General features: G+C 49.0%; 1 protein-coding gene across 1 annotated transcript; it reads left to right on the top strand.

The window, feature by feature from the left end:
* The first annotated feature begins 364 nt into the window (after positions 1 to 364).
* On the top strand, positions 365 to 2161 carry LOC124660183 (ABC transporter G family member 10). The gene has a single exon (XM_047197979.1). It carries the CDS (start codon positions 365 to 367, stop codon positions 2159 to 2161), a length of 1797 nt encoding a protein of 598 aa, XP_047053935.1.
* The last annotated feature ends 9911 nt before the right edge of the window (positions 2162 to 12072 follow it).

The following is a 12072-nucleotide window of genomic DNA, read 5'->3' as shown; positions in this document are numbered from 1 at the left end:
GCATCCACAAGCAAGCCTGCCACCCAGACCTAGTGGAACCAAACTCCCGTGCACCGCACCGGAGCGGAGCAAACAAAACCCTGAAAAACTCCCGTGCGGTGGCACCAAACTGACGCCGTCGCAATCCTGTTGTTGTTAAGAGAGCGCGCGAAACCACAGAGCAAGATCAATACAAATACTACAAAGGGTGACTACATAAGAGGGGAGAGGTTGGTGTGGTTAGCTCAACTCTTCTCACCGCTCCTGACTGTCCTGCGAGTTGTAACACTGATTCTCTCCTACTACTTGCTTGCTGGGTCGACGATCTTGGAAACCCTTATAGGGATCCATGGCGTCTCCGAGGGAGACGGTAGTGACGCCGGCGATGTCGCTGGAGAAGAACGGCAGCGGGCGACGGAGGCCCAGGTACCGGATCGAGACCAGGGCGCTGTCCTACGTCCTCCCGGCGCGCCGCGTCGGGGTGTCGTCATTCCTGCTGGGCGGCAAGGGCGGAGGAGGGTCGGGGGAGCGGCTGCTGCTGCGGAGCGTCACCTGCGAGGCGCCGCCGGGGGAGGTGGTGGCGATCGTGGGGCCGAGCGGCGCGGGCAAGACCACGCTGCTCTCCGTGCTGGCCGGGTCGGCGGACCCGTCCAGGGTGGTCTCCGGCGCCGTGCTCGTCAACGGCTGCCCCATGGACGCCGCGCGCTTCCGCCGGGCGTCCGGACACGTGCCGCAGGACGACGCGCTCTTCCCCATGCTCACCGTCGAGGAGTCGCTCACCTACAGCGCGCGCCTCAGGCTGCGCGCCGCGCCGAGCGCCGCCGTGGCGCGGGCGCGGGAGCTCATGGCCGAGCTCGGGCTCAGCCACGTCGCGGGATCGAGGGTTGCCAGCGTGTCGGGAGGGGAGAGGAGGCGGGTCTCCATCGGCGTCGACCTCGTGCACGACCCGGCCGTGCTGCTGCTCGACGAGCCCACCTCCGGCCTCGACTCCGGCTCCGCGCTCCACATTGTGAAGATGCTCAGGGACATGGCCACCGTGCACGGCAAGACCGTCGTGCTCACCATCCACCAGCCGGGCTTCCGCATCCTCGAGCTGCTCGACCGCGTCGTCCTCCTCGCCGACGGCGTCGTCCGGCACCACGGCTCCCTGCCCTTCCTCGACGCCCGCCTCGCCGCCTCCGGCCACTCCATCCCCGCCCACGTCAACATCCTCGAGTACGCCATGGAGACCATCGACACCCTCAAGCCGGACGTCGTCGTCGCCACCGCCATCACGTACCAGGAGGCCGCCGGGCCGGCGCCCGCGTCGTCCTGCTCGTCCGCGCGCCGCGCCGCGTACGCCAACTCGGCGGCGGCCGAGGTGTGCATCCTCTCGGGGCGGTTCGTCAAGACGGTGCTGCGGACGCCGCAGCTCTTCGCGGCGCGGATGGTGCAGTCGGCGGTGGTCGGCGTGTTCCTCGGCACCATCTTCCTGGGCACCACCGACCTGCAGTCCCGCCTGGGCTTCTTCGCATTCAACCTCACCTTCGTGCTCTCCTCCACCACCGAGGGCCTCCCGGTGTTCCTCCAGGAGCGCCGCATCCTGGAGCGGGAGACCTCCCGGGGCGCCTACCGCGTCTCCTCCTACGTCGCCTCCAACGCCGCCGTCTTCCTCCCGTTCCTCCTCGCCGCCGCGATCCTCTACGCGACGCCCGTGTACTGGCTCGTCGGCCTCGCGCGCGAGCCCGCCAGCTTCGCCTACTTCGCCCTCGTCATCTGGCTCGTCATGCTCACCGCCAACTCCTTCACCGCCTGCCTCAGCGCGCTGGCGCCCAACTACATCGTCGGCAACTCCCTCATCGCCGGCTTCATCGGCTGCTTCTTCCTCTTCTCCGGCTACTTCGTCGCCAGCAAGGACATCCCGCAGTACTGGGTGTTCATGCATTACATCAGCCTCTTCAAGTACCCCTTCGAGGCGCTCGTCGTCAACGAGTACGGCGGCGCCCGCGGCGGCCAGAAGTGCCTCGCCGAGGCCCCCGGCGGCGGCATCTGCGTCCTGGATGGCACGATGCTGCTGCGGCAGCAGGGGATGCGGGAGAGCATGAGGTGGAGCAACCTCGGAGTCATGCTCGGCTTCGTCGTCGGCTACAGGGTGCTCTGCTTCGTCTTCCTCTGGTACAGGTGCCACCGCATGAGGAGGTGAGGAGGCGCGTGATGAGACGGCAAAGCATGCCATTGCCATTGCCGTTTGGCATTTGCATGCATGCAAACTGTAATTGGTTATCCAAATTCCATCTTTTTCAATTTTTTTGCTGTGATTTTTCTGAGACATTTTAGTCTTGGATTCGATTAGGTCCATCAGATTATTGTATGTATACATTGGGCAAGATATTGATCAAGTTCATATTCCAGTTGATGTTATTCTGGTGTATCAACAATGAAATTCATTCATGGATTATGCTAATATGTAGAAATAAAGTTACTGATCAATTTCTAAAAACAATGATGGTCAGGAAGTTGTTGTTACTTATTGTTTGTGTTTTAAAAAGTGGTTACCTTTTTGGCTGCGTTTCTTCCCAACTCTGAGGGAAAGCTTTTGCTTGTGGCCAAGAGGTAGCTGAGAAAAGCAAGACCAAATCGCCAGTCATATGAGGTGAGACCGTGATGAAAAGTACGGGCAGCAGGTCGGGAACATGCCTAATCTATATCTGTCTTGGCGAGAAAACTGTTCGATCAAATGTCCAGATGTTAATTGACAGGAGTCCAATTTCGTTGGTAGTTTGTTCGCTCAGCGAAGGCGACAGACCCAAAAATAAACCGGACTCATCTCTTCAAATAATCGTATTTTACTCCTACCGATTTCTCATGTTGAATTAGGATCGGTTACTCTGTAATAAGAACATGAAAAATAGTCTGTTGAAAATACCCTAGTCTCTTTCTATCAGTTTAGACTTTTGGTTCAATTGACTAGTGTATCAGAATCAAGAGGTCTCAAGTTCAAGACCCTGCTCACGCAGTTTTAAAAACAAAATGAAAAAAGATTTGTTTAGACTTTTGGCCCATCCAAATGATTAAAAAATGTCAAAAAGGGTATAATATGGTGAGACGGGCTATAGTGTGTAGATCAAGGAATGGATTGGTGAGAGTGGTGATTCTCCCTTGCACAGGACGTGGCGTGCACAAAAACATTACATCTCGTTGCAAATCATTACTTTTTAAATTTTGGAAACACAATAAAACTTAATGTTATTTGTAACACAGATCACAGCGCATGAAACAAAGTAAATCGAACGGTAACCAAGACATTTCTGATTGATTGGTGATGATCACCCTTGTGGATCGTTTCTATGCCACCACATCACCAATCGATGCGCGTATTGAAGCTTTTGACATGCGCCTTGGCTCCAAGGGAGAAAACCGAAGGACGTTGCGCCATCTATCTTCGCAATCTCTGACCGCGGAAACTTCGCAGTGCACAAGGGCATCAACCAAGATTTTTGGATAGCAATAATCAAGACCAATGAAAGCATCACAATTAATGACCTTACTGAGTTGGACAAGAGTTAATGTGGTGCAACTCATCAAGGGTATTGAGGAAGACATCACATGGAAATTCACCGCTTTGGGATCTTACGCGTCGGCTTAAGGCTCAGTTTGGGCTCTGCCAAAGTGCAAGCACTTCGCTTGGTGATAAGGGGTTGCCCGATCTTCTCAGTAAGCGACGGAGGTGGTGATGAACACACGATGAACACAGTGGAGATACACGATGATGAAGTGGATGATAACTTGTATGACGATGACGAGTCTCTCGATCGATCCCTGTCGTCAATGCAACAGCTCTCAACCCTGCAAGATATTCACAACTCCACACACTTGCGCATGTAGCCACCGACCACGAAGCGGTAACTTGCAACCGTCTAATTCCCAATGAAACAGCAGATCACACAAGACTTTCAATAGCAAAACACCAGATCGATGTGAATTGGTGTATATATTCAATAGAGTTACAAAGCAATCAACTATGAACTAGGGTTTATCTTAAACATGGTCTAAAACTAATTTGGGGGCGTCTTGGGAATTTATATTGGGGTTTAGGACGACCAGAAGTCGAGAAAATACATTAAAAACTGACCCAGATCGAGATCTGGTCGAGACTAACTGGGACACGGCCGACCTAGAGGCAGATCGACCGGGCCACCGGGGTGACGTACAGTACACCCTCCCGGTTGGCACCAGCGCAGGATCCGGGGCTCACCCGGCGTGGTGTCCGGTTGGACCAGACGTGAGTCCGGGCCATCCGGCGTGGCGGCCGGTCGGACCGGGCGTGGCGCCGGCCTGGACGTCGTCTTCCTCCCTCGTGCATGCCTCCCTCTCCTCCCCCGCGTGTCCATGGGATGTCTTCTTGTCCAGCTTCATATCCAACTCCATGTACAGCTTCACATCCAGCTGCTCCTCTTCTCCTCGTGCGATGCTTGCTACATCTTCGTACTTGCTCCATAAGTAGCTTCGCACGAGCTCTTGTAATGGGTCCAATCCTGACTTCATTGGACTTGAGCTTCACAGCAGCATCGTCTTCATCTTACAATGACGGAGGGTAGTGGTTTGGTAGGGATGTCCTCATCACTTGGCTTATTCTCCGAAACCATGTTTGGACGGACGACTGCCTCGAAAAGCATGGGTGGCCTAATTACGGCCATTGTCAACTTTGAAAAAGGGAGCCTGAAACTGTGGCTCATCTTTTGTTCAAATGTCGCTACTCCATGGGGGTTTGGAACTCTATTATCGCACCAATGTGGACGCTTCACCTTGGGGCAACTGCGAGACGGTCAAAGAGTGGTGGCTTGGCTTCATTTACACCAATGACACCAAGAGGAAGTCCTTTGCATCTCTAATCATGTTCACCTCTTGGGATATTTGGAATGAGCGGAATGCGATGTTTTTTTCAAAATGTTTCCACAATTCCAACCGTTGTTGTAAATAAGATTAAGGGACGGGCGGCTCTTTGGAGCATGGCGGGTGCTAATCACTTGGGTTCAATCATGCAGGGAGAGTGATTATTTTTTAGCTGCCGAGCTTTGCTCGGGGTTGTAACAAACTTTAAACTTTCTTATTAATGAATGAATGGAGCAAAGCTTTTGCACCCTTTGACAAAAACAAAGGAGATTTGGATATTCAAAAGTCTGAGAAGGCAAAATATCAGTCTGTTATGTAAATGGACATGGAAATTGGAGACTCAAAAAAGTTTATTGCAAGATATTGTAAATGCTAAATACCTTGGAACTAAGACAATTACTTATGTTAAACTTAGAATGTCTGATTCACCTAGTTGGAAAGCTATCCTAGGTGTGAGAGAGCATTATCTAGCTGGTAGACAAGTGAATGTGGGGTGTAAGAAAGATCCTATTGCAGAGATTGTTCCTTTATGTGATGTTTCCTGTGCTTTTTTAGATTGCCATGAAAATGAGTACTCTGAAAACTGCAGTGGAGAAAAACCTTGTGCTTGATTTTAGATGAAATTTGGTGGGTGCCTCATTGTAGCTATGGAATTAGGTTACTAATATCATGACAAATGTTAGTCTATCTGATTTGTCTGATACTGTTTATTAGTCCCTTGGCAAAAGTTGAAGCTTTAGTACCAAATCTATGTATCAATGTCTTGAGAAAAATCTTGATGGTGCTCACTATTGGTCCCTTAGCGGAAGTTTCTACTATCTCACACCTAGAAAAAAGAAAGTACATTTCGCGCTGCAAAAGGAAGTATGAGATGAAATAATGGTTGCATAGTTTGTAGACCTATGGACATGGCTTCCTTCACTTCTGCATACCACGCACAGTTCTTTGGGTTAACATCGTCTTCGATGAAGCCCCTATCGTGGGATGCTTGAGCGCCTCCTAAATGAAAGCTTTTTTTTCTATGGTTGGTCATTCCGAACCGGGTTTGTTGAGCCACCGCTGGCCTGAACACCTGTGTTGAATGATTTGTGGAGTGCGCTTGCTATGCAAGCAAACACAAGAATCTGCAGTGCACCTCCTTTCTCCGCTGCCTCTTCTCCACTCACAAGAGAAGAGAGGTAGGATCATCTCGTGTTCATGTTCCTCCAAAATTATTATGAAACCAGCACATATATTTACTCCAAATGGCACCAAATAGATTTTTTTTCTCAGGAGTTCAATTCTCCAAAATTCCTAAGCTCTTCTCTTGTTTTCTAATAGGTTCTTCATATTTTTCCTGCAAGATTAAATGCTCTTTTCTTGTTTTGTACATACTCCTCCAATTAGTACACTGGTGTACATATAGAATAGCATATATACCATCCTACTCGTTCGGTTAAACAAAAGCTGATCTTTTTATAGATAAAATGAATATATTAATATTAAAGATACCAATTACATCCAACCTCTGCAACAACGCACCATCCTAATGGCACTACGGATGCACGCAACCATAAAATAGAAAAGAAAACTAAGAAACAAAAATCCTGCTACAGTGCTACGGTATCTCGAGCCTAACAAAGCTGATGCATGATCAAAGGTATGATCGATTTACTGACAAGATTAGGATCGGGTTGGCTCTGAGATGCCCTACTGGCTACTTTTATCCTTGCCTCCGCGCACTTGAAGAAAGACGCTCCATGTCAGTGCCAGTCGTTTTTGACGCAAAGTAGCCATCACCGGAGTCGGCAGGAGATCCGGAGACCGGAGCGACCGAGTGGCCGGCCGTTCACAGCCCATTTCATCTCCTACTCCTGGCGCGAGTGACAAAGCTAGGCTGCCATTGGGTGCTTCCATCATTGAATCTGGATGTACGAGGGAGATATTTCGATCGATCGCCGTCCCTCTCGGAGAATGAGTCCTCGACCGACGTTGTTGGCTAGGCAGCTTTGCGGCGGCCGGTGTCCGCCACTACGAGGCGTGCTGCGCATAGGCAAATCAGGTCGGCATGTGCGTGCATCGGCGGCGGCGCGGCGGCGCCAGGGTGGGGATAGATCATAGATGGTGAAATGTGTGTGTTGGGCACCCGAGTCGATCCGAGTTCAGCGATTGGCCTCCTCTAATTCGCACATCCAATCAGTGCTCTCGAGTGAGGTATTGTGGTGGACTGGTGGTAGTATGTTCATGTGATCTAAGTGAGCAATGATGCAACAATGGAAAAGTACGCATGCCTACTTCATCATCATCATACTCGACGATCTCATTGGCCGGTTCCTTTTCTTTACCGTGTATATCCGATTCCCACACAATTATGGGTGCTTCAGATCGAACATTGCAGTCCGGATTACGGTACATGGCTATGCAGGTCAAAAGTTATCCCAGGGAAAGGGAGATTAAGCTGTGTGCGCACTCGCGAAAAGGACATGTCGTCGATGCATGTTGCTTTGTGTAAAACGGTTAGTTGGGTACATAGGCTTGAATGCTTGATGATGTGCAACTCACTCAGAGTGGTGTTTTGGCACGTAGGAGCATATGCTCCATGTATTTTGAAATGCACGCTAGACATATTTAAAAAAAAAATTGGAACGAAAAATTTGCGCGTACATCTTTACGTGCTACATACTCACAAAGTCATTTCATAAAAAATCGACTTGGCATGTGGCGTGTATAAAAAAGACAAAATTCAATACTAAAAAATAAGCCTTTTCAGAAGATAATTTTTCTCTTTTTTGCATAGACTACAAAAATTATTGGTTCCTCGTGAAACTTGACGAACTCACATATATTGTGGAGATGTACATGTCGAATTTCTTGTCAATATTTTTCGACATTTCAAAATATAATTTTTTTGGTAGATGGAGCGTAGGCACCCATGAGCCGAATTGAATTTTCGCAAGCCAGCCAAATACTGTCTTTTTTATGTGGTAACATCAGATTAGTTGTACTTTTTATTCTTGTGTTTCCAAGTACAAGTATGATCAACAACTATATAATTAACGGCCAACACCTAGCCTACATCTGACTGTAAAAAGGTCAACCATAAGCTACCATTGGAGCCGTCCAATGCGCTTAAGTGATCAAATCCTATGTGTCTGATCAGGTCACCAAAACGGTTTATATGCCTCATTTTTTAAAAGTATGTAACATAAGTTCCTAGCATTTTTCCTATAGTCAGTAAAGTCACAAAATTATGGTGCAAAAAAATCCGCCAATGATGCTCCCGTATGTAAAATTTTCAAAATGTGACATAGTTTGGAACATTTTTATACAATACACGCAATATTTTTGCCTAATTTATCCAACATTACTTGATGACATATGTAACACTGGTGCAATCTCTCTGTATAATTTGCACAAAATCATTATAGCGATTTGCCCATACTAACACAACAAAAATGATGGTTGCATGTAGCAAAATGCAACACTGTGTGCAACATAGACAAAAATCCCACAAATCCACCTTCCCCAACGACCAATCGTTGACCATGGAGGCGCGATTCGAGCTTGCCGACGAGAAATCCTCCATACCCGAGGTAGTCGGGGCTAGATCGAGTGAACCCCTCGAGGTCTTGATCAATCTGCTCATGAGAGAGCGATGATGTCAACGCTGAGCTCAACCATGGCGTCCACGTGGATGTTTTGTTACAACGGTGGTCCGGAAGAGGCTCCGCCAGCGAGGAGAGGATGCCAGGGAGGAGATGACAATGGAGCACGTGGGGAGGACCACAAGAAACGGCGGTAGGAGATCGCAAAGAAGCTACAACGGGTGCGCCTTCAGGTCAACGGCGTCGTCGAGGGGTGGGCAGAGGACCTCCGGTAGCAGCGCTTCACAGGATGAGGATCTGCACTCGAGCCGCGCGCGGGAGAGAGAGAGACCTATGAGGGAGAGGCGGACTGGTGCAGAGAGGAGGTGGATATCGGCATGTTGCAGTTGAGCGGTGGCTAGTGGTCGAGCAACAAAGGAGACACTAGGGAGACACACGCGATGAAAGCACAGACCATGTCATACATTATAGAGTTTTCCTTAATTCATACATTATGTTTCCTCCCAAAGTTTTCAATTCGTGTCTTCCAAAATTATTTCCAAATAAGGTTAGAGATGCCATGTCATGCTAAAGTATATATAACATAAAACATATAAATCTAAAAATATAGTTTAGAACTTTGGATGCTCTATACAAAATTTGGATGTATTTGAAGATAGTGGAACTTTTTTTAAATAGTGGTGCGATCGAGGTCTTATGTGAAGGTCTACCGAAAAGCTAGGCATGTCAGCATTTTTAAGCATAATTTGTTGAGTCCCCACCTAGACTGCATCCTACTTCCATTACATGAGAGCAATGATTGAGTCATTCGATAAGTGGCTCGGGTATGAAGCAAGTTGAAGTTCCTTCAAAGAGAGAAGTGCGCGAGTAGACACTAGAATCAGAAGGCAATGCCACTGAAAGGACATTTCTTCTCCTAATGATTTTGATGTTTGTTAACAACACTTGGATACTAACCGTTTGCTTTAGTTGTGCCAAGTTTCTAGAGTTCGAGCAAACGGTGTGGTGGTTCCCCCGGTTTCGAGAAGCAAAAAGGCAGAGAAGCCTTGCGGTTTAGTTTCGGTTTGAGTTGGGTTTCTCGTTTTGTTTAGAGGGGTTTCCGAGAGGTTGTCGCGGTGGTTTCCGAGAGATTTGAACAACACATCCTTTTTTCCCCAAATAGTCATCTTGTTAAGTGTCACCGGTGTTTGCATGTTGAAGAGGCGGATGTGTTGTTCGATATGGTGCTGATCAGCCCTGGCCGGATTGGTCCAGCCAATGGTCGAAAGGTCCGGCCCCGCCGGACTGGTCCGGGGCTCGGTCCGGGCTCGCGCGATTGGAACACTAGCTTGGTGCCGGTTGGCCGGACCAGTCCAGCCGGCCGGAATGGTCCGACCAGGCTCGGCCAGTCTAGCTGAGTGGAGATGAGTTCCTTCCTCCTCCAACGGCCGTTTCCCCCACCTACCTATATAATGCCTCCTTCTTCTACCTTGGGATGGTGACGACCTACACACTCTCTCCACCATTATTGCGCCTCATAAATTCATCTAGATCTCCTTGCTCCTCCACCCAAACACCTTGATTCTTTGAGGAGTGAAGGAGAAGCCCTTGATCTACAATACCACCAAACCGATTTGTGACCACCTGATAAGGGGTTGCCCGATATTCTCAGTAAGCGACGGGTGGTGATGAACACGCGATGGTAGCAGCGGATGGAATCGATGATATGAGGAGGATAACTTGTATGACGCCGACGAAGTCTCTCGATTGATTCCTGTCACCAATGCAACAACTCTCAACCCTGCAAGATATTCGCAACTCCACACACTTGCGCACGTAGCCGCCGACCACGAAGCGGTAGATTGCAATCTTCTAATCCCCAATGGAACATCAGATCACACAAACTTTCAGTAACATAAAACTCCAGATCGCAACGAATTGGAGAGTTGGGATTCAATAGTTTTGCATAGCAAACAACAAAGAACTAGGGTTTATCTTAAACGTGGTCTAAAGCAACTTTGGGGGCGTCCTGGGCACTTATATAGGCGTCCGGGACGACCTCATGTCGAAAAAGTACGAAAATAACCGACCCAGAATAGATCTGGTCGAGACAGACTCGGACACGGCCGGTCTGGGGGCCGGTTGACCAGGCCTGGGACCGGGCTGGACGGTTCAAACGGGGCCAGGGACCGGATGGCGACCGGGTGCTGGAATTGTCGTGCAGTAACCCGTCCCGTTGGCATTAGCAGGGCGTCCGGTTAGCACCGGGTTAGATCCGGCGGGCCACCCGGTCGGACCGGGCCAGGGACCGGGCGCGCCGGCGTGGCGGCCGGTCTGACCGGATGCTAGGCCGGCCTGGACTTCGTCTTTCTCTCTCGCGCATGCCTCCCGCTCCTCCCTCGCGCGTCCATGGAATATCTTCATGTCCAGCTCCATGTCCAGCTTCACGTCCATCTTCACGTCCAGCTGCTCCTCTCCTTCTCGTGCGATGCTTGTCTCCTCTTCATACCTGATGATACATAAGTAACAAGACTTAGGCATTATAAAGTTCTCATCAATCAAAGTATCATTTAGGAACAAGTTCACCTGTTGTTTAAGTAGCTTCGCACGAGCCCTTGTAATAGGTCCAATCCTAACTTCATTGGACTTGAGTTTCACAGCAGCTTCATCTTCATCTTGCAATGACGGAGGTAGTGGTCTAGTAGGGATGTCCTCATCATCTCCCCCCCTTCAAAAGGCGTCGACCTCGATGATGACCCACAAGTATAGGGGGTGTATCGTAGTATCTTCGATAAGTAAGAATGTCGATCCCAACGAGGAGCAGAAGGTGTTGACAGGCAGTTTTGATGAAGGATTCACTGTAAATGCTCACAAACAAGTATTCAGGGGGTTTTGATGTAACAGATGAATAAAGTACGAGTAAGTAAAATGCGAGAGAAATAATTGCAGCGAGTGGCCCAATCCTTTTTAGCACAAAGGACAAGCCGGTTTGTTTACTTATAATGACCAAACGTTCTCGAGGACACACGGGATTTTAGTCTAGTGCTTTCGCTACATACAGCTTGATTAATCTTCATTGTTTTGATAAGTGTTGTGTGGGTGAACCTATGCTAATGTACCGCCCTTCCTAGGACTAATACATACTTGTGATTATACCCCTTGCAAGCATCCGCAACTACAAGAAAGTAATTAAGATAAATCTAACCACAGCCTTAAACTCGAGATCCCGCGATCCCTCCCGCATCGATATACCAACGGGGGTTTAGGTTTCGTCACTCCGGCAACCCCGCAATTGGCAAACGAGTACAAGATGCATTCCCCTAGGCCCATAAATGGTGAAGTGTCGTGTAGTCGACGTTCACACGACACCACTAGAAGAATAACACCACAACTTAAATATCATAACATTGAATATTACTCAACCATAGTTCACTACTAACAATTAGACTTCACCCATGTCCTCAAGAACTAAACGAACTACTCACGAGACATCATATGGAACATGATCAGAGGTGATATGATGATGAATAACAATCTGAACATAGACCTTGGTTCAATGGTTTCACTCAATAGCATCAACAACAAGTAGAAATCAGTATCGGGAGAGTTTCCCCTATCAAACAATCAAGATCAAACCCAAATTGCTACAGCGGTGACG

Source organism: Lolium rigidum, chromosome 6 (assembly GCF_022539505.1).
Source record: "Lolium rigidum isolate FL_2022 chromosome 6, APGP_CSIRO_Lrig_0.1, whole genome shotgun sequence".
Taxonomy (NCBI): domain Eukaryota; kingdom Viridiplantae; phylum Streptophyta; class Magnoliopsida; order Poales; family Poaceae; genus Lolium; species Lolium rigidum.
Note: the sequence above shows the minus strand (reverse complement) of the source record. Positions and strands in the feature narration are given on the sequence as shown.

What these genes read in the sequence shown, in the direction of transcription:
- LOC124660183 (XM_047197979.1), top strand. Translation starts at nt 365, where the DNA reads ATGTCGCTGGAGAAGAACGGCAGCGGGCGACGGAGGCCCAGGTACCGG.